General features: G+C 34.1%; 2 protein-coding genes across 2 annotated transcripts in view; both read right to left on the bottom strand.

The window, feature by feature from the left end:
* The window catches only part of LOC135136834 (MICAL-like protein 1), a 90,715-nt gene extending 66,793 nt beyond the window's left edge, over positions 1 to 23,922 (bottom strand). The window contains exon 1 of the mRNA XM_064066273.1: positions 23,831 to 23,922. The gene's annotated coding sequence lies outside the window, so the exon portion shown is untranslated. The remainder of the gene's footprint in view (positions 1 to 23,830) is intronic.
* Positions 23,833 to 24,588, bottom strand: LOC135133580 (protein-lysine N-methyltransferase EEF2KMT-like). The gene is made up of 3 exons (XM_064062032.1): positions 24,559 to 24,588; positions 23,987 to 24,479; positions 23,833 to 23,936 (listed from the first exon to the last, which is right to left on the bottom strand). Exons 1-3 carry the CDS (start codon positions 24,586 to 24,588, stop codon positions 23,833 to 23,835), a joined length of 627 nt encoding a protein of 208 aa, XP_063918102.1.
* Between the last annotated feature and the right edge of the window lie 539 nt (positions 24,589 to 25,127).

The following is a 25,127-nucleotide window of genomic DNA, read 5'->3' as shown; positions in this document are numbered from 1 at the left end:
ACTCTTTCAAAACGGAAATAAAAGGAGTTTTCAAGATTTATTTAAAAATAAAATAACATAGGCCCCAAGGTTTTCTACATTCTTTAAAAAAAAATACACCACGAGCTCCTAAGATTCTTTCAAACTCTTTCTAAAACAAAACACCAGGGCCCCCCGAAATTCTTTTGAACTATTCAAAAACAAAACACATTGGATCCTCGAGATTCTTTTAAAGTTTCTCACGCATAAAATGAAAGAAGCTCTTAAGATCCTTTGACTAAAAAGGGATTTTAGATGCCCTCAAGATTCTATCAAATTCTTTAAAAAATAAAACAGAGACCCTCAAGATTTTTTAAATTCTTTCAAAAACAAAGCACAAAGGATTCTAAAGACTCTTTCAAACTCTTTCGAAATTAGAACATCAAAAGATCCTCGAGTTTTTCATTTAATTGGAATAAAACACCATTGGCTCCAAGGTTTTCTACATTAAAAAAAAAATACACTAGGAGCTCCTAAGATTCTTTCAAACTCTTTCAAAAACGAACAAAAGGATCTCTAAGAGCTTTTCAAATTCCTAATTCTTCCAAAAATATAACAAAAAGAGATTCTTAAAATGTTTTAAGTTATTAAAAAAAAAAAGTAATTTGTAAATCCTTATTTCAGATTTCTTAACTAGGAGCCTCCAAGATTCTACCCAACTCTTCTAAAATCGAAACACTAGTGGCTCCCTAGATTATTTTAACCATTTTCGGAAAAAAACATTAGAAATCCTCGACATTCTTTTAAACTCTTTCAAAAACAAAACATAATGAGTCCCCGAAATTCCTTTAAAATCTTTCAAAAATGAGGTACAAGCGGCTTTTAAAATGATTTCAGCTACTTTAAAACAGAGTTTAGAGGCCTCTAAAATTCTATCAAACTTTTTCAAAAACAAAACACAAGGGGTTTCAGAGATTTTTTTCAAATTCTTTCAGAAATAAAACATCAAAAGTTCCTCGAGATTCTTTCAATCTCATTCGAAAAAAAAAACATCAGGGGTCTCTGAGATTCTCTTTAGAAATTAAAACATCAAAGGTCTCCGATATTCTTTCAATCTCATTAAAAAAACCATCGAGGGTCTCCGAGATTCTTTGAAACTCTTTCAAAACTAGAATAAATGGGGTTTTCGAGATTTTTACAAAAATAAACACCAAAGTTTTTCAGATTTAAAAAAAGGACCTCCTAGGATTCTTTCAAACTCTTTCAAAAACGAAACAAAAGGATCTCCAAGGGCTTTTAAAATTCGTAATTCTTTCAAAAATATAACAAAAGAGGCTCTTAAGATGCTTTTAGTTATTAAAAAAAAGACTGTAAGACCTTTTCAATTTTTTCAAATTTTTTTTTTCAAAAATCGAACATAAGGGACCTCCAAGATTCTATCAAACTCTTTCGAAGTTAAAACACCAATGAGTCTTCGAAATTCCTTTAAATTTTTTCAAAATGGGAATAGAGGCGCCTTTTAAGATCATTTCAGCTAGTTTAAAACAGAGTTTAGAACCCTCTAAGATTCTATCAAACGTTTTCAAAAACAAAATAACAGGGGTCTTGGAAATCTTTGAAATTCTTTCACAAACAAAACAAAGATTTTTCTAAATTCTTTTAAAAATAAAGAGCAAGAAACCCCAAAGATTCTTTTCCAGTCTTAAAAAAAAAACACACTAGTGGAGTCTTCCAAGCTTTTTTCAACCTCTTTCGAAAGCAAAACATTTTTCAGATTAAAAAAATAACTGACGCCTAGAAAGTAAAAATGTAAACACATATTTTTAAAAATTTTAAAATTCTAAAAGCAGCAAGGAAAATATAGGCGGTGATTTCACTGATTGTTTTCCTACTTTTTCCATTTAAATATGTACTCTCTACTACATCAAAAAAATATCACCACATGCTATAAATGAGTCACACAATAACATTCATCCAACTGTAATTTTTTAACCACGCGAAACCTCATTACGATGACACTGCACTCCTGCCAACTTTTCTCCAGACCAGAAAGAAGCGATGAAATCGCATCAAATTAAAAATATCTGCAGCGGATTCACTCTCCACTCTTGACTGACCCTCCATCCAGCTAATAATAAAACGAATACATTCTACGATTGCCTCAATTAAAATCGCACAACTTCTCAGTCCGCATATTGTTAGATTGCTCTTTTTACTCTTCTGCATCTGCCGTCGACGCGGAAGTGAAACGACGTCGTTAATCATGCATAAACAACCATTTAAAACTTTGTTATAGATAGATAGTCGGCAGAAATTGCATCGGTAGATTGCAAACCCAAAACATGCAATTATCGAATCACTAGTGGAAATTTTGTTGCACTATACTATACTCCATCAATCGGAGCTTTATCATGTGACTCACACCGTCATAAATCTCTTATGCAGATAATTGTGCAAACATAAGATTGGAATTGTTTTAAATTCGGAACACACTCAGAGGCTATTAAATGTGTGTTTGTCGATACCTTTACACGTTTTTTTCGATGTCCAAACTGGGCACACAAAGAGCAAGAACACACAGGGTTCAAGCCAGGGGTCAAGACTCTGGATGATTTAATGCAATTCTGTAATAGCTGTGTACGAGGGGTAATCAAAACAGGGTTTTATCAGAAGGTGATATCATTATCGTCACTTTAACAGGACTATGAAGCGGGTTCTGAATAATGCATCCACTAGTTACTAATTAGTCATTTAAGTTATTAGATTAAACGCATTTTTCACGTTGTGTGGGAACCCAGACACCCTCGTCGCAACTCGAGTCGATTCATAAATATCGGTTACACCCTATATCTTTGTTTTATAAAACCATTGTGGTTTGTGTGTCGAGTCCCATCTAAACCCAACCTATCGAGTGTCTGGTCGTAGTTTTTCCACACCTGTATTCTTGATTACAGAGCACGTATATCCGGTACAACACCAACAGTTATTTCTACTATTACCAAGTTAAAAATCGACACAATTTTCTACTCGACTTGATTTAACAAGACGTTTTTGATCTATTCATCACGTAAAGCAATTTGCAACAGATTCTGTAACAATGAAAAGCAATTTCGGATTTCGTTGTCATAACGAAACAACTAACAAGTCTATTTGTACGAAAGCCGGACAATTAACCGCTCTACAATAAATAGGCACTTGTAGAAAAAACTATAACGGCGTACGAAGAATTGGACAATTATTTGCACCCACGACTGTTTTTAATCGACGGATTAATTTTTAGAGCACGAGGACGTTACCCCCGAAGAAGGAAATAATAATAATCATAATAATAAACTCCTACAAAAATAAAATATTTTTTATTAGAAATTTGTTTTTACAGTTTATTCTTAAATGCTGCGGTGGAGCCCCATCTTGACGAAACTGCCACTTTTGCAATTGCCTGAAAAATCAATTATCGAAACCGCATCAAAACAAATTTCTTCTCGCTGCTGTGTAATTTGTTAAAGCAATTAAAACTTGTCTCTATAAGAATTGTCGACAGTCATAGTGTGACTTTGGCCTACTAACCTAATGCATAACGAAGAAAAAGGCAATGGAATCAATGAAGTGTGTATACCCAGCTCATACTCGGCTCAGTGTCACCGTTTTTATTTCTTAACCGTCAACAATAATAATTAAAAACTGAAGTTGTCTGTTCGAAACACAATAAAATTTAATAAAACAATAATAATAATAATTTTAATATATATGTAATTATAAAATCTGTTGACTTTACCCCTAAAAATCACGTGGTTCGATTCTTCACGCTCTGATAAGTAAACAACAAACCAATTAATAGCCAATGCTTCCAATTAAGTTTTTGTCACACTAAACCCAACCGATCCGAGTGTTGCCTCCCGTGGACTTTTTTTCGCGAAAATACCGACGCCGGTCCAATTCTGGCGCAATTTAATCGCGGCTTTTTCTCCTTGTAATCACCTGCACATACACCAAAGCCCCATACGGCCGATTACCGTTATGCGTTTTTTATGCAATGTGCTAAATCGATCAAGCATGCTCAAAATCATGATCAACTGGTTTAAGAGCGTTACTTGTGGTGAGCTATTTAATTAGACCTTTCGAAAGTTTAATTAAAGGTAAGGCAGGGAGCACGGCTTTCATTTGACAAAGTTTAATTAGAGAGATGCACAAGGATGCGATATTTTAGATGTGTAGTTTTAAGTAGCATCGTAAAATCTCCATTCTTCCGCGAGGAGGTGGGTAATAGTCGCGCGCTGAGGAATGGCGGAGCGAACCTTTGACCTTCCGGGTAATGCAAGCGAATTTCGAGTTACACGCGATGTTTCGGCCCTTTGCTCAAATGGCGCGGCGACAACGGTTTCCACTCAAAGTTAGGCGAGAAGTTGGGATGGTTAATGTAAACTTGTAATGAGTGTAGTGTAATAAGGGAAGAATAGGGCGACGGGGGAGATTTCTCCCGGGTTAAACGAATGTAGGGCGCCCTTTAGTGCATGTACAAAGATGGCCTACATTAAGCTCCATATGGCTTTACAAAATGAAACAAGAAATCGTACTGCGGGCAGGGGATAAATCCGTGACAGCCGCGCGACACCGCTCGACTCAAAAACCGAACACCGGCGTACCGTCTCAGCGACTCCGCCTCCCCAGGATCCGAAGAAGCTCCGTCCAGTAAGGAGCCACCGTAGGACGCCCTTTACCGGGTTCTATCTCTTTCTTGTGTTTTTAATTGCCGAGCGTAAGCGAAAGAAACATAGTAATCCCGGGATTTTGAGGATTTGAGGAGTTGGCGATTTGAGGGTTTTGAGAATTTGAAGAGTTGGTGATTTGAGGATTTCGAAGTTTTGAAGATTTTGAAGATTTTAAAGACTTCAGAATTTTCGAATGTACGAACGCCTTAAAAAATCCAGTGAAGGTTTTATTATCGTTACAGGTTTCTTCGATGACACAAAAGATTCTAGTGGTGATGATAAAATGAACATTGCGAGTGATAAAAAAACACCTAGATCGTTAATATATGCTCATCTAGTGAAGATTTAGTGATATGAGCATTTGAGTCTTTGGTAATTTGAAGATTTCGAAGATTTTAGGATTTGGTGATTTAGGTATTTCGAAGATTTGAAAGTTTGATGATTTGAGGATTTCGAGGATTTGAGAATTTGAAGACATGAGGATTTGAAGAATTCGAAAAGTTCGAAGATTGGGTGATTTGATGATTTCGAGGATTTGAAGATTTGAGGTTTTGGTGATTTAAGGATTTCGACGATTTGAGTATTTTGAAGATTTGGTGATTTAACAATTTCGAGGATTTGAGGATTTAAAGATTTGACTATTTAGCTATTTGAGGATTTCGAGGATTTAAGAATTTGAAGATTTGAGGTTTTGAAGATATGAGGATTTGAAGATTTCGAGGATTTGAGAATTTGAAGGCATGCGGATTTGAAAATTTCGAAGATTTCGAGGATTGGATGATTTGATGGTTTCGAGGGTTTGGAGATTTGAGAATTTGGTGATTTCAGGATTTTGAAGATTTGATGATTTGAGGATTTCGAAGATTTGAGAATTTGAAGATTTCGGGAATTGGGTGATTTGAGGATTTCGAGGATTTGAAGATCTGAGAATTATCGATCGCACTAACGCTTTAAATTTGGATAACACTAAACATTCTAATGACCTGATAATCTACATGGATTTAGTGAACTGGAGGTTTGAGGATTTGATGATTTGAAGATTTCAAGGATTTTGAAAATTTGAGGATTTGGTGATTTGCGGATTTCGACGATTTGGGGATTTTGAAGATTTTGTGATTTAAGGATATTGAGGTTTTAAAGATTTGAGTATTTAGCGATTTGAGAATTTCAGAATTTGAAAACATGAGGAATTGAAGATTTCGAAAATTTCGAGAATTTGAAGATTTGAGAATTTTGTGATTTTAGGATTTCGACTATTTGAGTATTTTGAAGATTTGGTAATTTAAGATTTTCGAGGATTTGAGGTTTTAAAGATTTGAGTATTTTGGTGGTTTGAGGATTTCGAGGATTTGAGAATTTGAAAACATAAGGATGTCGAAGATTTGAGGATTTTGACGATTTGAGGATTTTAAATATTTGGTGATTTGAGGATTTCGAGAATTTTAGAATTTGAAGATATGAGGATTTGAAGATTTCGAGGATTTGAGAATTTGAAGGCATGAGGATTTGAAGATTTCGAGGATTGGGTGATTTGAGGATTTAGAAGATTTGAGAATTTGAAGATTTCGGGGATTGGGTGATTTAAGGATTTCGAGAATTTGAAGATTTGGGAATTTTCGATCGCACTAACGCTTTCAAAAATTTCAAAAGGTTCTATTATTCTAGAAATCTTTACAGTACATTTGGATAACATTAAACATTCTAATGACCTGATAATCTACATGAATTTAGTGAATTGGGCGTTTGAGGATTTCGACGATTTGGGGATTTTGAAGATTTGGTGATTTGAGGATTTCGAGGATTTGAGAATTTGAAGACATGAGGTTTTGAAGATTTCGAGGATTTCGGGGATTTGAGAATTTGAAGACATGAGGATTTGAAAATTTCGAAGATTTCGAGGATTGGGTGATTTGATAGTTTCGAGGATTTGAAAATTTGAGAATTTGAAGATTTCGGGGATTCGGTGATTTGAGAATTTCGAGGATTTGAAAGTTTGATGATTTGAAGATTTCAACGAATTGAGGATTTTGAAGATTTGGTGATTTGAGGAGTTCGAGGATTTGGGGATTTTGAAGATTTGGTGATTTAATGGATATTGAGGTTTTAAAGATTTGAGTATTTGGCGATTTGAGAATTTGAGAATTTGAACACATGAGGATTAGAAGATTTCGAAAATTTCGAGAATTTGAAGATTTGAGGATTTTGTGATTTTAGGATTTCGACGATTTGAGTATTTTGAAGATTTGGTAATTTAAGATTTTTGGAGGATTTGGAGTTTTAAAGGTTTGAGTGTTTGGTGGTTTGAAGATTTCGAGGATTTGACAATTTGAAGACATAAGGATTTGAAGATTTAGAGGATTTGGTAATTTGATGATTTCCAAGATTTGGAGATTTGAGGATTTTAAATATTTGGTGATTTGAGGAATTTGAGGTTTTGAAAAATTGAAAGACTTGAGGATTTGAAGATTTCGAAAAATTCGAGAATTTGAAGATTTGAGGATTTGAGGATTTTGTGATTTTAGGATTTCGACGATTTGAGTATTTCGAAGATTTGGTAATTTAAGATTTTTGGAGGATTTGGGGTTTTAAAGATTTGAATGTTTGGTGGTTTTAGGATTTCGAGGATATGAGAATTTGAAGACATAAGGATTTGAAGATTTAGAGGATTTGGTGATTTGATGGTTTCGAAGGTTTCGAGATTTGACGATTTTGAATACTTGGTGAGTTGAGGATTTCGAGGATTTGAGAGATTGAAAGATTTGAAGATTGGGTGATTAGATGATTTCGAGGATTTGAAGATTTGGTGATTTAAGGGATATTGCCGTTTTAAAGATTTGAGTATTTGGCGATTTGAGAATTTCAGAATTAGAAGACGTGAGGATTTGAAGAATTCGAAAATTTGGAGAATTTGAAGATTTGAGTATTTTGAAGATTTGGTAATTTAAGATTTTTGGAGGATTTGGAGTTTTAAAGGTTTGAGTGTTTGGTGGTTTGAGGATTTCGAGGATTTGACAATTTGAAGACATAAGGATTTGAAGATTTAGAGGATTTGGTAATTTGATGGTTTCGAAGATTTGGAGATTTGAGGATTTTGGCGATTTGAGGATTTTGAATATTTGGTGATTTGATGATTTCGAGGATTTGAGAATTTGAAGATTTCGAGGATTGGGTGATAAGATACATTCTAGGATTTGGAGATTTGAATATTTTGACGATTTGGCGATTTGAGGATTTCGAGCATTTGAAGATTTGAGGATTTCGACGATTTGGGGATTTTGAAAATTTGGTGATTTAAAGGATATTGAGGTTTTAAAGATTTGAGTATTTCGCGATTTAAGAATTTCAGAATTTGAAGACATGAGGATTTGAAGATTTCGAAAATTTCGAGAATTTGAAGATTTGAGGATTTTGTGATTTTAGGATTTCGACGATTTGAGTATTTTGAAGATTTGGTAATTTAAGATTTTTGGAGGATTTGGAGTTTTAAAGGTTTGAGTGTTTGGTGGTTTGAAGATTTCGAGGATTTGACAATTTGAAGATATAAGGATTTGAAGATTTAGAGGATTTGGTAATTTGATGATTTCCAAGATTTGGAGATTTGAGGATTTTGAATATTTGGTGATTTGAGGAATTTGAGGTTTTGAAAAATTGAAAGACTTGAGGATTTGAAGATTTCGAAAAATTCGAGAATTTGAAGATTTGAGGATTTTGTGATTTTAGGATTTCGACGATTTGAGTATTTCGAAGATTTGGTAATTTAAGATTTTTGGAGGATTTGGGGTTTTAAAGATTTGAATGTTTGGTCGTTTTAGGATTTCGAGGATATGAGAATTTGAAAACATAAGGATTTGAAGATTTAGAGGATTTGGTGATTTGATGGTTTCGAAGGTTTCGAGATTTGAGGATTTTGGCGATTTGACGATTTTGAATACTTGGTGAGTTGAGGATTTCGAGGATTTGAGAAATTGAAAGATTTGAAGATTGGGTGATTAGATGATTTCGAGGATTTGAAGATTTGGTGATTTAAGGGATATTGCCGTTTTAAAGATTTGAGTATTTGGCGATTTGAGAATTTCAGAATTAGAAGACGTGAGGATTTGAAGAATTCGAAAATTTCGAGAATTTGAATATTTGAGTATTTTGAAGATTTGGTAATTTAAGATTTTCGAGGATTTGGGGTTTTAAAGATTTGAGTGTTTGATGGTTTGAGGATTTCGAGGATTTGAGAATTTGAAGACATGAGGATTTGAAGATTTAGAGGATTTGATGATTTGATGATTTCGAAGATTTGGAGACTTGAGGAATTTGGCAATTTGAGGATTTTGAATATTTGGTGATTAGATGATATCGAGGATTTGAAGGTTTGAGGATTTGGTGATTTGAGGATGTCGACGATTTGAGGATTTTGACGATTTGGTGATTTAAGGATTTGGAGTATTTGAGGTTTTAAAGAGTTGAATATTTGGTGATTTGATGATTTCGAGGATTTGAGAATTTGAAGATTTCGAGGATTGGGTGATAAGATACATTCTAGGATTTGGAGATTTGAATATTTTGACGATTTGGCGATTTGAGGATTTCGAGCATTTGAAGATTTGAGGATTTCGACGATTTGGGGATTTAAATGATATTGAGGTTTTAAAGATTTGAGTACATATTTCGCGATTTGAGAATTTCAGAATTTGAAGACATGAGGATTTGAAGATTTCGAAAATTTCGAGAATTTGAAGATTTGAGGATTTTGTGATTTTAGGATTTCGACGATTTGAGTATTTTGAAGATTTGGTAATTTAAGATTTTTGGAGGATTTGGAGTTTTAAAGGTTTGAGTGTTTGGTGGTTTGAAGATTTCGACGATTTGACAATTTGAAGTCATAAGGATTTGAAGATTTAGAGGATTTGGTAATTTAATGGTTTCGAAGATTTGGAGATTTGAGGATTTTGGCGATTTGAGGATTTTGAATATTTGGTGATTTCAGGATTTCGAGGTTTTGAGAAATTGAAAGATTTGAGGATTTGAAGATTTCGAAAAATTCGAGAATTTGAAGATTTGAGGATTTTGTGATTTTAGGATTTCGACGATTTGAGTATTTCGAAGATTTGGTAATATAAGATTTTTGGAGGATTTGGGGTTTTAAAGATTTGAATGTTTGGTGGTTTGAGGATTTCGAAGATATGAGAATTTGAAGATTTAGAGGATTTGGTGATTTGATGGTTTCGAAGGTTCCGATATTTGCGGATTTTGGCGATTTGAGGATTTTGAATACTTGGTGGTTTGAGGATTTCGAAGATTTGAGAAATTGAAAGACTTGAGGATTGGGTGATTTGAGGATGTCGACGATTTGAGGATTTTGAAGATTTGGTGATTTAAGGATTTGGAGAATTTGAGGTTTAAAAGAGTTGAGTATTTGGTGATTTGAAGATTTCGAGGATTTGAGAATTTGAAGCTTTCGAGGATTGGGTGATTTGATGATTTCTAGGATTTGGAGATTTGAGGATTTTGACGATTTGATGATTTGAGGTTTTAAAGATTTGAGTATTTGGTGATTTGAGGATTTCGAGGATTTGAGAATTTGAAGATCTCGAAGATTTCGAGATTGGGATGACTTGGATGTTGAGGATTTGAAGAGTTGAGAATTTTCAATCGCGCTAATGCTTCATGGATTTCATGAATTGGGGGTTTGGGGATTTGGTGATTTGAGGATTTCGAGAATTTGAAGACTTGAAGACTTGAGGATTTGGTGATTTGAAGATTTTGAGGATTTGAAAATTTGAGGATTTGAAGATCTGAGTATTTTCGATTGCACTAACGCGTTTAAAAATTCACTGAAGGTTTTATTCTCCTAGAAGCCTTTACGATACCTTTGGATAACACCAAACATTCTAACGACCTCATAATCTATATGGATTTGGTGAATAGGGGACTTGAGGATTTGGTGATTTGAGGATTTGAAAATTTCAAGGATTTGGTGACTTGAAGATTTCGAGGACTTGGTGATTTGACAACTTCGAGTATCTGAAGATTTGAGGATTTGGTGATTTGAGAATTTTTGGGAATTTGAAGATTTGAGAATTTTCGATCGCACCAACGGTTTCAAAAATTCAGTGAAGGTTTTATTATCGTGGTCTTTACAGTAGCTTTGGATAACACCAAACATTCTAATGAGCTGATAATCTAGATTGATTTAGTGAATTGGGGGTTTGAGGATTTGGTGAATTTAGGGTTCCGAGAATTCGAAGACTTGAGTATTTGGTGATTTGATGACATGGAGGGAGATTTCGAGGATTTGGTGATTTAAAGATTTCGAGGATTTGAAGATTTGATGATGAGGATTTTGAAGATTTGGTGATTTGACGATTTCGAGGATTTGTTAAATTGAGGATGTCGAGGATTTGATGATTTGAAGATATTGAGAATTTGAAAATTCGAGGATTTGGTGATTTGAGCAATTCGAGGATTTGTAATCTACAGTATGTCCCCGGATTGAGCTCACAAGGGGAAAAAACCTGTATTTTCTATTTTACAAAAAAATGACATGGGAATAACATTTTTTGCTTAATTCAAAACGAATAAATCTGCAATTAAAATTTTGTCTGTGTCCTTAAACTCGAAAAACAATACTTTTATTGTAGAACTTAGAAATATGAAAAAAATAACTTAAGAGTACAGACCAAAATAGAATTGTGCTGAATGTTTCACAGTTAGAAGATCGTAATCGTAGACCAGGGAATTCGAAATTCTTAACTTTTTAACTTTGTCTCTAGAAAAATTAATCTCAAAAATGTAGTTAGGGTTAAAAGCAACAAAACCAAGCCAATAACATAGCAACTACTATTTGGACTTGTCTCAGAGAAATTCTATTGTGGTGACACTTTTTTCGAGAAATTTTCGCAATTGTCTTGTTAAAGACAATACAAAGTTCGCAAATCTAAATCCCCATTATTCAAGCCTACAAGCCAAATCGATTTTCAATCCACTACGAACCCATAGCCTTACTATCTCCCGCTAAAATAGAAAATAAATCGACACATCCATCAAAAAAATGACGCAAAAGGAGAACAACGAGTTGTCATTTTGCCTGAAGGATGTTCGCCGATTTACTACGCAGCTGTTCGTTATTGCTTTTACATTCATGAAAGTCTAAGCATATCACTATTGATGTTTTTTTTTCTACAAGAAATTATTTTCCAAATACGGTGTTGCGACTTACTTAAAAATTAAAATTAACTTTCTAATTGCATCTGTAATCATCGTCATTGTTTTTCCAATAAGTGATCATCTGTTCTTACGCTAATATTTGTTTCTGTCTTGTGGTAACCTCGTTAGCTACTTTTATAACCGGTGTTAATCAATGGTAATGATTAAATAAAATAGTGGCAAGAATTGATTATTACACTTGTAGTGTTTTGCCGACGTTTTGTATATACAAGGTGATGCATATTAATATCACCGTTTTTTACTTTTATGTGTATTTTTTCTTTTATTGACTTTCTCAATGAAACGTTACATTCATTAACTAACCCCATCTGCATCTAAAGTAAATACTTAGTGGAATTAGAAACTGCGGATGTGTTTACTAATTATACGGGCGTAATGACACTCATTACACTCTAGTCGACGAGAAATGGAAAGGTGATAGGTATCAATGAAAATTTCTTTCCCATTAATTGGCTACTGAAGCAGGTGGTCGCAGCGTTTTTTGATTTAATAGGGGAAAACGAGCCACTAATCGTTTTTTGTGACACATTCAAACGGTAGCAACACAATTTTTAGAAAAGTACTTCAGCTTCTCACAGTAGCTTTGGAGTGGATTATTACATTCCCACGCGGTAGGTAATACGATAAACGTAAAAATCCCCGTCTTAAATAAGGAAGGAATAGAAACACGAAGTTTAGCAATTAAAAGTGAAAACCGGTTCAGAAAAGCAGTAACACGGACAACCCTTGAAATAATTCCGATGATGAACAGTACTAGCCGGGGTCGACAGCCATGTTGAATTTATTAAAGAGGGTTTTATTCTTAAAAGAGGCTATTCTCCTGACAGAAAGGCGCCGCCGATTCGGGCCATCAACGAGATACAAGATATATCAACTTTCGTTCTTTTTTAACACTACCCGCCCTGTATTTATGTTAAGTTCAACAGATAACACCCGAGAACATATTAAATGCGAGATAATTCGTCTAGATTGATTTATTTGAACATGTTTCGTGATGAAGGAATAAAAACGAACAAAGCTTCGTTCCGACCATGGTTTACCTTATTACAGCGAATTATCTCCACTTGCAACAATTCAATTGTTACACAGAAAAAAAAACCGTTGTTTTCCACAAATTTACGAGTTATTAACGCGAGAAACGAGAAAGTTTATTTCTATTATTGATGACAATTTTTCCACTATTGTGTTTTAACCTCTGACACTTTTGCGACAGCGCATCTTTTCCTTTTACGTTTTTGAATTCTTCATTTCATCAATCATGAATCAGTTCTGCGAAAATTGTCAATCTTCATTACGCGCGCTTTTCGCAAGGCGCGGGTTTTTCCCACACAAAAACCTTCCTTGCTTTCGCACGCACATCCGTTTAGCATTCGCATGTTGCGTGTAAAATGAGTGAAGTTTGTTCTTGTGAATCGGAGATTGTGTAGGGTGTCGCACCTAGACATTAAAGCTCTAAAACAAGTTCTCCTGTTATTTGAGTGGCAGAGGCCGCTCGGCTTTATTTTTGTGTGTAAAGGCCTGTCTGGCGCCGACACCGGTAACGAGAAAAATTGAAGAGTGCTGTGGCCGGAGGCCCCCGCTCGCCCCATTGTGATGGGTCGGGCGGGGGAGACCCCACAAGTGGCGCGGACCTCCGAAAGACGCGTCATGGGTCAGCGAGTCCAGAACCCCATATACGCAACATTATAATATAATAACCCAGCCAATTTTGGGGTTTGAGGCGACTTCTACGGAGCAACGCCCTCGTGCTCTAAAAATTAGTTTTGAATTTTTAATTTTTAAATTTTTTCATTTTTCAGTTTTTCAGTTCTTCAGTTTTTCGAGAAAAACGAGAAAGTACAAGTTATTCTACGTGGCTTACATTAGAAGTACAGTCCAAATTTATTAATAATATATTGACACTGTTTTTTATTATAATATTTCTTGTTCTTTGTGCCAAAAAATTGTTGAAAGAAAACAATGTACATAACGAGATTTTCCACCCACCTGCCCCGATCTCAATTGTGATGAATTTTTCATTCCTAATTAGATCGAGGGGCGGAGTTTAATTGTAACATCAAAAATTTCTCTAGAAAACTCTACCCCTTAAAAAACATATTTCATATGGTAATTTCTTGTAGAGAAAGGAGGATTTTGCAATTAAGCTCCACCCTTCAGTTCACGATGAATAAAAAATTCATCACAATTGAGAAAGGGTGGGTGGGCGGGGCTTATATTTTGTCCATTTTTTCTTAATTTACGTCCTTTTTTCCCAACAAGAAAAGGAAAACATGTTAACTCTCCTGTTTTTAAAAGAAAAATCTATATATTAATAAAAAAAACAAAGATTAAACCCCACCCACCCACCCCGATCTCAATTGTGGAGAATTTTTCATTCGTTGTTAGAAGGAGGGGGGCGGCGTAATTGCAAAATACATATTTATTTCTCTACAAAAATTTACCATTTTCAAAATTTTTTAAGTTTTTTGTTATGAAAAGAATGCTACAGGTATGATAAAAAAAAGCTAACAAATCTGTCAAATTAAACAAACCATAACAGTAATCAGGTGATTAAAAGTGCGGTACAAACAGGCATTACAAATCGAGTAAGTACAAAATCCAAAAAACGAAATATTGCAAATTCGAAATACATATGTACTGGAAATTAAAAAATCGGAAAATCGAATAATTGAGAAATCCAAAAATTGCAAAACTGAAAAATTTGAAAATTGGAAAATCGAGGAATTGAAAGACGGAAAATTTGAAGAATGAAATAAACGAAGGAAAAATTGTAAAATCGGAAGAAACATTGAAAAAATAAAGGAAATTAAACGAAACATTGTGAATAAAAACGAATGAAAATTAAAAAATCGTTACGACGAAAAATAAAAATAAAGAAGTTGAAAATTAACGAAAAAAAAAATTTAAAAATCGAAAAATTAAAAATTAAGAAAATGAAGACGCCAAGAATGAAAAATTATAATATCGAAGTATTACAAAATTGAAAAATTTTCAAACGCAAAATTCAAGAAACGATAAACTGAAAAACTTTCAAGCGTGAAATTGAAAAATTGACAAAATCAGGGTCGGTTAATGGAGAGCGAATTAAATATTGAATCCTCCGATTAATTTAACATAGGATTAAAATATAGAACATAAGCCCGTGATTGGTTAAAACATGCACGTTGCATAGCAACGGATCTCTATTAAAATTAATCTTTGTTTTTTTAACATATTGAGCTTTCGTTAAGCGACAGGAGAGTTAACACGTTTTCAGTTTCTTGTTAGGAAAAAAAAGACTTCATATATTAAGAAAAAATGCACAAAATATAAGCCCCGCCCACCCACCCCTTCTCAATTGTGATGAATTTTTTTATTCATTGTGAGTTGAATGGTGGTTGAATGGTGGTACAAGAAATTACCATATGAAATATGTTTTGAAAGGGTAGAAAGCGCTGAAAAGGCCCTAAGCCTCAGCAACCTACCCCCTGTAATTGTACATTTCTTAAGAATCTAGTGTAATCAACATACGCTTAAATAAATTCATTAAATTCTAAGTTTTAAAGAGTAGAATTTTCTAGAGAAATTTTGATGTTACAATTACATCCCGGTCCTCGATCTAACAACGAATGAAAAATTCATCACAATCGAGATAGGGTGGATGGGTGGGGTTTAATTTTTGTTTTTTTTTTTTAAATAATATATAGAGTTTTCTTTCAACCGGAGAGTTAACACGTTTTTACTTTCTTGTTTGGAAGAAAGATTTCGTATATTAAGAAAAAAATGGACAAAATATAAGCCCCGCCCACCCACCCATTCTCAATTGTGATGAATTTTTTTATTTATCGTGAGCTTAGGGGTGGAGCTTATTTGCAAAATCCTCATTTCTCTACAAAAATTACCATATGAAACATGCTTTTAAAAGGGTAGAATTTTCTAGAGAAATTTTGATGTTACAATTAAACTCCGCCCCTCGGTCTAACAACGAATGAAAAATTAATCACAATTGAGAGCCGGGCGGGTGGGTGGGGTTTAATGTTGTTTTTTTTTAATATATAGACTTTTCTTTCAACAACAGGAGAGTTAACATGTTTTTAGTTTCTTGTTGTGAAAAAAGGACTTCGTATATTAAGAAAAAAATTTACAAAATATAAGCCCCGCCCACCCACCCATTCTCAATTGTGATGAATTTCTTATTCATTGTGAGCTGAAGGGTGGAGTTTAGTTACAAAATCCTCATTTCTCTACAAGAAATTACCATATGAAACATGCTTTTAAAAGGGTAGAATTTTCTAGAGAAACTTTGATGTTACAATTAAACTCCGCCCCTGAGTCTAACAACGAATGAAAAATGCATCACAATTGAGATTGGGGCGGGTGGGTGGGGTTTAATGTTTGTTTGTTTTTTTTTTAATATATAGACTTTTGTTTCAACAACAGGAGAGTTAACATGTTTTCAGTTCCTTGTTGGCAAAAGACTTCGTATATTAAGAAAAAACGGAGAAAATATAAGCCCCACCCACCCACCCTTTCTCAATTGTGATGAATTTCTTATTCATTGTGAGCTGAAGGGTGGAGTTTAGTTACAAAATCCTCATTTCTCTACAAGAAATTACTATATGAAATATGTTTTTAAAAGGTAGAATTTTCTAGAGAAAATTTGTTGTTACAATTAAACTCCGCCCCTCGGTCTAACAACGAATGAAAAATTAATCACAATTGAGATTGGGGCGGGTGGGTGGGGTTTAATGTTTGTTTGTTTTTTTTTTTTAATATATAGACTTTTGTTTCAACAATAGGAGAGTTAACATGTTTTTAGTTTCTTGTTGTGAAAAAAGGACTTCGTATATTAAGAAAAAAATTGTACAAAATATAAGCCCCGTCCACCCACCCCTTCTCAATTGTGATGAATTTTTTATTCATCGTGAGCTGAAGGGTGGAGCTTAGTTGCAAAATCCTCATTTCTCAACAAAATATTACCATATGAAACATGTTTTTAATAGGGTAGAATTTTCTAGATAAATTTTGATGTTACAATTAAACTCCGCCCCTCAGTCTAACAACGAATGAAAAATTCATCACAATTGAGATTGGGGCGGGTGGGTGGGGTTTAATGTTTGTTTGTTTGTTGTTTTAATATATAGACTTTTCTTTCAACAACAGGAGAGTTAACATGTTTTTAGTTTCTTGTTGTGAAAAAAGGACTTCGTATATTAAGAAAAAAATTGGACAAAATATAAGCCCCGCCCACCCGCCCCTTCTCAATTGTGATGAATTTTTTATTCATCGTGAGCTGAAGGGTGGAGCTTATTTGCAAAATCTTCATTTCTCTGCAAAAAATTACCATATGAAACATGTTTTTAAAAGGATAGAATTTTCTAGAGAAATTTTGATGTTACAATTAAACTCCGCCCCTGAGTCTAACAACGAATGAAAAATTCATCACAATTAAGATAGGGGCGGGTGGGTGTGGCTTAATCTTTGTTTTTCTTCTTGTATGTAAATAGTTTTCTTTCAGTAATTTTTTGACACAAAGAACAAGAGATATTATAATAAAAAACATAGTGTCAAAATATGATTCTATAATTTTGGACTGTACTTCAAATGTAAGCCACGTAGTATAACTTGTAATTTCTCATTTTTGTAGAAAAACTGAAGAAATGAAAAACTGGAAAATTTAAAAATCAAAACTCAAAGAGATATCCCAGAATTGTAGAAAAGAAAAACAAAAAATTAAAAAATTGCAAGTGGAAAAATTGACGAAACGAAAAATTGAAAAATCGTAGGAATAAAAATTATTATTATAACCTTCGACCAATATGTTTAATACTATTTTAACAAAATTCGACCGACTTAAAAAGCGAAATTGACGAAACGAAAAATTGAAAAATCGTAAGAATAAAAGTTATTATTATAACCTTCGACCAATTTTTTTTAATAATATTTAAACAAAATTCCTCCGACTTAAAAAGCGTGCAAATACGGAAAGAAAAAAGTTGCATGATACATCCTCCACCTACTCATTAACAGTCCAGAAATACCTCACCCAGGTGCTTATTTAATTCCTCATTCTTAAGTTGTAAAACAGACAAACTCTTACAACAATTAGTTACTTTTATTCGGTGACACATCTCGAAATTTAAGAACGCAAGCAATTGTAACAGAATTCACAACAAACGTCTGTCATTAACTGACATTAAAGTAATTGAGCTGCTTTAGGTTATGTGGATGCCTACTTGAGTTAATTTGCCACAGTTCTCAACAAGATGTAATAATTAAAGTCTCGCCATATGTTATCTTAATTATTACAGTAACGTTTCATAAAAACTTTATTCCAATTTGCGAATCTCACGACATTCTTGCCATTAAAACGGGAACAATTAACAAAAGCTGCCAATTATATATTTTGTTAACGTTAAAGAGCACCTTCACAAAATAAATAATAACCAGTCTAGTAGTTTTGGCAGCTATTCCCACCCTTTGTGTACGAGTCTAGCTCAGTCGAGCACGAATATATTATTAGTGTTCCCGATACCCATAGAGGTGTATTTATCGAAGAGCCTTAACGGTCCCGCAATTTCAGTATGTGGCGTTTTATTTTGCATCGGGAAGTGTCAATTTTAACGACTATGTCCTGAAGAAATTGCTGGATGTTAACGGTACATTCCTAGAGTGCTTGGAATATTTAAATAGTGATTTACATGGTGCAAAACGTTCAGTGCAACTAGTAGACACGGAATAATTAAATAATTATAGGAACTTTTTATGGATTATGCATGACTTCCGCGTTAGTCAAAGCACACATTAAGAGATTCAGCTCGGCTTCGGATTTCAGTGTTTATACGCCTAGACAACTAGTGTAATCGAGTCGTTAGTTAATCATTAAAGCATCCTGTTGCAAGTTAATGCAACGCAAGATTGCAAGTTGATGACGTCATTTCAAAAAATCATCAATTAAATATTTTCTCTGTAAAACTAGGTCTGGAATTTCAAATTATATTGGCTTTGGTCCACAAAACATCGAACGCTGGACAGTTCCGTGTAAATAGCGTCCGATTTTTTCCCAAATCCCCGCATAATAAAATTCACGTAGCGTGACGCCTCCAAGATTTTCACTCGGCATTTTCTTGCTTTTATTGCCTCCAAGAATTCGTATTTTAAGCGTAAAATTTACAGCCGTAATCCAGTTCGGGCACTGTCATCATAACGCGCTTTATATAACAACAATAATTAGGCGAAACACTTGCGCAACTCTTGAGAAAAGTCGGATCCTGTTGTTTACATCATGTATGAAGTTCATTATGCGGGTTGAATGCACCATAACCACATCATGTTTTACGAGACCTTTTCATCGTGCATGTTCTCTTTATCTCGTGTTTAATTAGCAAAGACCGGAGCCTGGAGGCGCATTTTTACAAATTATACATCGGACGCAATACGCACTCGAAAAATATCATCGACTCAATAAGGCGATGCAAGCTTTCGGGTATCCGCAGACAATTACCCGGACGGGGAAATCGCCTCTCTCACATTAAAATTATCATAATAATAATAAATGCGGCGCTGTTGTCTTCTTATCGGATGCAATCAGCAATCATTCGAAAGCGGATTTCTGAATTTTTTCTGTGATTGTGTGTGACTCATGTTTTTACGTTTTCTAGGTAACGCGGCAACTAAATTATAAATTGGGAAAAAATTACCAGTTCCTTCCGGTGCCACTCCGGATGTAGGAATGGCACCGTCTGGTTTATAAAGCGTAAAGCGTAAATTTTCCGCACGAAGACACATCCTTAAGTTGTAAATCCCTTTAACAAATTTGTCTTGAAGAAACAAAGGTCACCCGATTTGAATAGCTACGAAATTTCTAGTGAGAAGTGTCATCGCAACGAAGAGAAAAGACAATAGCTTTCTACAGCTTTCCCCGATTTAGTTTTACTCTCAAACGTTGGAAAATGCAAACTATAGCATTTTCACGGTGTCGAAGTAGTCCAGTGGGACATGTATGTGTAGCGATACGCATCGCTCATTTTTTATTATAGGTACCTGGGTACACAATTTACAATAATAAAACCACTGCAACGGAAATGTGACGCACTTTGTATTTTTGAACCCGGTTTCGCGTATTTTGCAACATCCTTTAAATTAATTAGCGGCGATTTCCTCCGCTCAATTGTCTAATTACGCCCTGAATACTTTATTGGCAATTTAAATAAGTGGTTTTTATTTCGTAATTACAGTGCAAAGGCTACAGTTATTTTACTGCGACTCTGAAAGCAAGTACAGTGTAACCTCTATAATCCGAAGCCACGATGATCCGAACATCCAGTAATCCGAAGGGAGCCTAGTTGAAGTCGATATCTCGTTAATCCGAACAAAAACTCTGCAATCAGAGGACCAGCCCCCCGCCCACCTTCCCATATTTTCTTAGAGGATATGTCATTTGCCAAAATCAGTCTCATCCTGACAAGTACTAGCCCCGCCCACCCACCCTTTATTTTCTTAGAAGAGTGGGTCATCTGCCAAAAACAGTCTTATCTTGACAAGTACTAGCCCCGCCCACCCACCCTTATTTTCTTAGAGGATATGTCATTTGCAAAAATCAGTCTCATACTTGGCAAGATATGATTGATTTTGGCAGATGACGTACTCTTCTAAAAAAATAAAGGGTGGGTGGGCGAGGCTAGTACCTTTTCTTAGAAGACTAGGTCATTTGTCAAAATAAGTCTTATTTGGCAAATACTAGCCTAGCCCCCCCTCCACCTTTTATTTTCTTAGAGGGTAGGTTATTTGGCAAGTGCTAGCCCCACCCACCCGCCCTTTTTTGTTTTTGAGAGTAGATCATTTGCCAAAATCAGTCTTATCGTAGCGGAAAACTACTAAATTTTTCAGTTTTTCGATTTTTCAACTTTCGAATTTTTTTAATTTCTCGCTTTTTAAATTTTCAACTTTTTGATCTGTCTTTCGATTTTTGATTTCTCTGGACAACTGAAAAAAAAACTTTCGATTTTTTAATTTTACAATTTTGGCAGTTTTCCGATTTCTCAATTATTTGATTTTTAAAAATATCGAGAAAATAGATGCTTATTTTTTTAAATTTTCGATTTTTGATTTTTTGTCTCCGAGTTTTTGGAAGGGAGTAAAAGTAATTTTTATCAGCGATTGCCATGTTTACCGTAACTTTAAAACATCTGAAAATTTTGTTTGTAATTTTCAATTTTTGGATTTTTCGATTTTTCAAAATTTCGGTTCGTATAAATTTGTTCTTTTAGTTAAAAAATCGAAAAATGACAAATCGTGAAAAGGCAAAATTTTACTTGAAAACTTGAAAAATTCAAAATCAAAAAATTTCAAAATTGTAAAATTAAAACTTGAAAAATCAAAAGATTGGAATTAAAAACAGCTAAATTGTCAAATAACTTATCAAATGAAATATTCACCAGTTGAAAATTCCAAACACTAAAAAAAAATGAAAACTGGAATTTCGAATTCAATTTTATAAGATTTGTTTTTTTTTTCAATTTTTCGATATTTCAGTTTTTGATTTTTCGATTAAACAGTTGCACAATTTTTCGATTTCTCATTTATTCAATTTTTCGATTTCTCATTTATCCAATTTTTCAATTTGTCATTTTTTATTTTTTAGTTTTTTTATTTTTAGCAAGTACTAGCCCCACTCACCCAGCCTTTGTTTTCTTAGATGAATAAGTCATCTGACAAAATCAGTCTCATCTTGACAAGTACTAGCCCCGCCCACCCACCCTTTATTTTCTCAGAAGAGTGGGTCATCTGCCAAAATCAGTCTTATCTTGACAAGTATTAGTGCCGCACACCCACCCTTATTTTCTTAGAGGATATGTCATTTGCAAAAATCAGTCTCATCTTGACAAGTACTAGCCCCGCCCACCCAGCCTTATTTTCTTAGAGGATATGTCATTTGCAAAAATTAGTCTCATATTTGCCAAGATATCATTGATTTTGGCAGATGACCTACTCTTCTGAGAAAATAAAGGGTGGGTGGGCGGGGCTAGTACCTTTTCTTAGAAGACTAGGTCATTTGTCAAAATAAGTCTTATTTTGGCCAATACTAGCCCAGCCCTCTCGCCTTTTATTTTCTTAGAGGGTAGATTATTTGGCAAGTGCTAGCCCTACCCACCCTCCCTTAGTTTTCTTAGAGAATAGAACATTTTGCCAAAATCAGTATTATCGTAGCGAGTACTACTAAATTTTTCAGTTTTTCGATTTTTCAACTTTCGAATTTTTCTATTTGCCGCTTTTTAAATTATCAACTTTTTGATCTGTCTTTCGATTTTTGATTTTTCTGGGCAACTGAAAAAAACTTTCGATTTTTTAATTTTACAAATTTGGCAGTTTTTTCGATTTCTCAATTATTTGATTTTTAAAAATATCGAGAAAATACAAGTTTATTTTTATTAAATTTTCGATTTTTGATTTTTTGTCGCCGAGTTTTTGGAAGGGAGTAAAAACTAATTTTGATCAGCGATTACCGGAACTTTAAAACATCTGAAAATTTTGTTTGTAATTTTCAATTTTTGGATTTTTCGATTTTTCAAAATTTCGGTTCGTATAAATTTGTTCTTTTAGTAAAAAAATCGAAAAATGACAAATCGTGAAAAGGAAAAATTTTAACTTGAGAACTTGAAAAATTAAAAATCAAAAAATTTCAAAATTGTAAAATTAAAACTTGAAAAATCAAAAGATTGGAATTAAAAACTGCTAAATTGTCAAACAACTTATCAAAGGAAATATTCACCAGTTGAAAAATCTAAAGACTAAAAAAAAAAATTAAAACTGGAATTTCGAATTCGATTTTATAAGATTTGTTTTTTTTTCAATTTTTCGATATTTCAGTTTTTGATTTTCCGATTAAACAGTTGCACAATTTTCCGATTTCTCATTTATCCAATTTTTCAATTTGTCATTTTTTGATTTTTTAGTTTTTTTTATTTTTAGCAATTACTAGCCCTACTCACCCAGCCTTTATTTTCTTAGAAGAATAAGTCACCTGACAAAAATCAGTCTTATCTTGACAAGTACTAGCCCCGCCCACCCACCCTTATTTTCTTAGAGGATATGTGATTGGCAAAAATCAGTCTCATACTTGCCAAGATATGATTGATTTTGGCAGATGACCTACTCTTCTAAGAAAATAAAGGGTGGGTGGACGGGGCTAGTACCTTTTCTTAGAAGACTAGGTCATTTGTCAAAATAAGCTGTCTAAAAATTCTGAAAAAAATTAGAGATATATAATAATATACGTGCTAATTCCAAAAATATAGGGTGGTTAATGGTCACGGAGTAATATTTTTTTCGAATGTATCTATTATCCATTGTTGGTTAAGAATACTTTATTTGTTTAATAAAATTAAGGTTTATTTCATGAAAATTTTTTATAGCAATGTATGAAGTTGTTATTTTGGGAAATTCGCTGATCCGAACGAATCGCTAATCCGAATAGACCTTTCCCCAATAATTCGGATTAGGTATCGAGGTTATACTGTAATGCGATTTTACGCCGGTGTTAATCGTCAATATATAGCAGGTTTTTTTTTTGATGGAATTATTTCGAAAGCGTTAACTTTTGCAACGCAGATAATTTTGCGTAGATTTATGTAACTTGAGTCGTTATTGCAAAACTATTAAGTGCATTCGTCTGTAGGTATGTGCAATTTTATCCCACAAATGACTGGAGTGTCATTTACCATTAAAACTATGGTAGAACGTTCTCACTCAAACATCCCAGACTTAAATGTTAAAATTTTGTTTCTGTTATTATTAGATTTCGATCAAAGCGGATTCATAAACCACAAGTACACGAGGATGTCATTTTGGACTTCAAACTATAGAATGAGTCGTGTTGTTGATTGACACGATTACACATCTGTATTTTGGGTTGCATACTCATTTTTAATATAAAATCTCAAAAAAATATTAGCCATTTTGCTTACCTTTAAGTATCCTTAGTAATATTAAAAATCTTAACAGGCGGCTGCTCAGTCCATATAAAATTCCGTTGTGGTGGAACCACAATATCACAAATCTTGAACTTGCTACCTAAAAATCAACCTTGTCATTTAACACCACCAACAACAAACACCCATTACCTATCAAAGACAAAAATTTCTCCAAAGTGTCTTCGTTTCTCTCTGTACATGACAAAATAAACTGTTTTACAGAACAATATTTAAACAAACACTCAACTGCACTTATCAAAGGTTCAAAAATAGTTTTATCGTACACCACATCTGCTGCCACAACTATGTCCACTTGACCTAGCGTCTGGCAAAATTCACGACACACGTCTTCCCAAGGCAAATTCAGGACGTGCACTTCACACGAATTCACGCATTCTTTAACAATAAATCGTTGCAACAAATCACAATTTTTTCCATTTTCGCATCCAACATTGAGCTTCAAGTTATCACACAGTGTTGCTAAGACCGACGGATGACAATCACTTAAATACACAGCCTGTGGTTTGCACAGTAAAGATATAACTAATCCGACTAATCCAGTGCCTGAGCCAAGTTCTACGACTGTCTTTGCAGTAAAGTGAGTGGTGTTAGCAAGGACCCATTCTGACAGGGCTATAGCAGCCTGTAAAAAGTCCAATTTATTATTACTTATTATATTACAACTAAGTGTTATCAAATATGCACCTGCCAGGTCCTCAAGCCCGTTGTTCCATCACAAATGAGATGAACATCTTCCCTTAATATAATATTCTTGCCCTTTTCAAGCCAGTAGTGTTTAAAATTGATGTTGTTGTTGGGTAGCGCCACCAGTCGAGCGTACTCCTCGTAAAGCGCGTCAGATATCGCAGAACCCTGCTTTTCCAGAAGTTGCAACAAATGTTTGAGAAACGTCTTTTGATAACTTAAATTTAGGGGGTATTTTAGCACCGAATCTAAGCGTATTGTGTTATTGATAATTTCGTCCTGGACGGTTACAGTTAAGTTAGAAAAATTCTGTAAAAAACGGGTAAACAAGATATCTGTCACAATTTTTAGGTTATTTGGCTCACCTGCCAACAGATTTCTTTAACCGGTGTGTTACACAAAAACTGTTTTTGGATGTAGTTTAGTGTGTTGGAGTCGTCTTCATTTTGCATTGCGTTGAAAATTAGATTAATTAAATTAAGCGAATGGTGGTGTTTATAATTCGAAATTTGACAGCTAGTGACACGTGTTGAACACGTCTTGGTTTTAGTTTTAGTGATAACGGCTAGATGACTCTTTTGAAATT

This window comes from Zophobas morio, unplaced genomic scaffold (genome assembly GCF_036711695.1).
Source record: "Zophobas morio isolate AGI-343-1 ecotype UQ-CSIRO unplaced genomic scaffold, CSIRO_AGI_Zmor_V1 ptg000004l, whole genome shotgun sequence".
Classification (NCBI taxonomy): Eukaryota; Metazoa; Arthropoda; class Insecta; order Coleoptera; family Tenebrionidae; genus Zophobas; species Zophobas morio.
The sequence above is the reverse complement of the archived record's forward strand: the minus strand, read 5'-3'. Positions and strand labels throughout refer to the sequence as shown.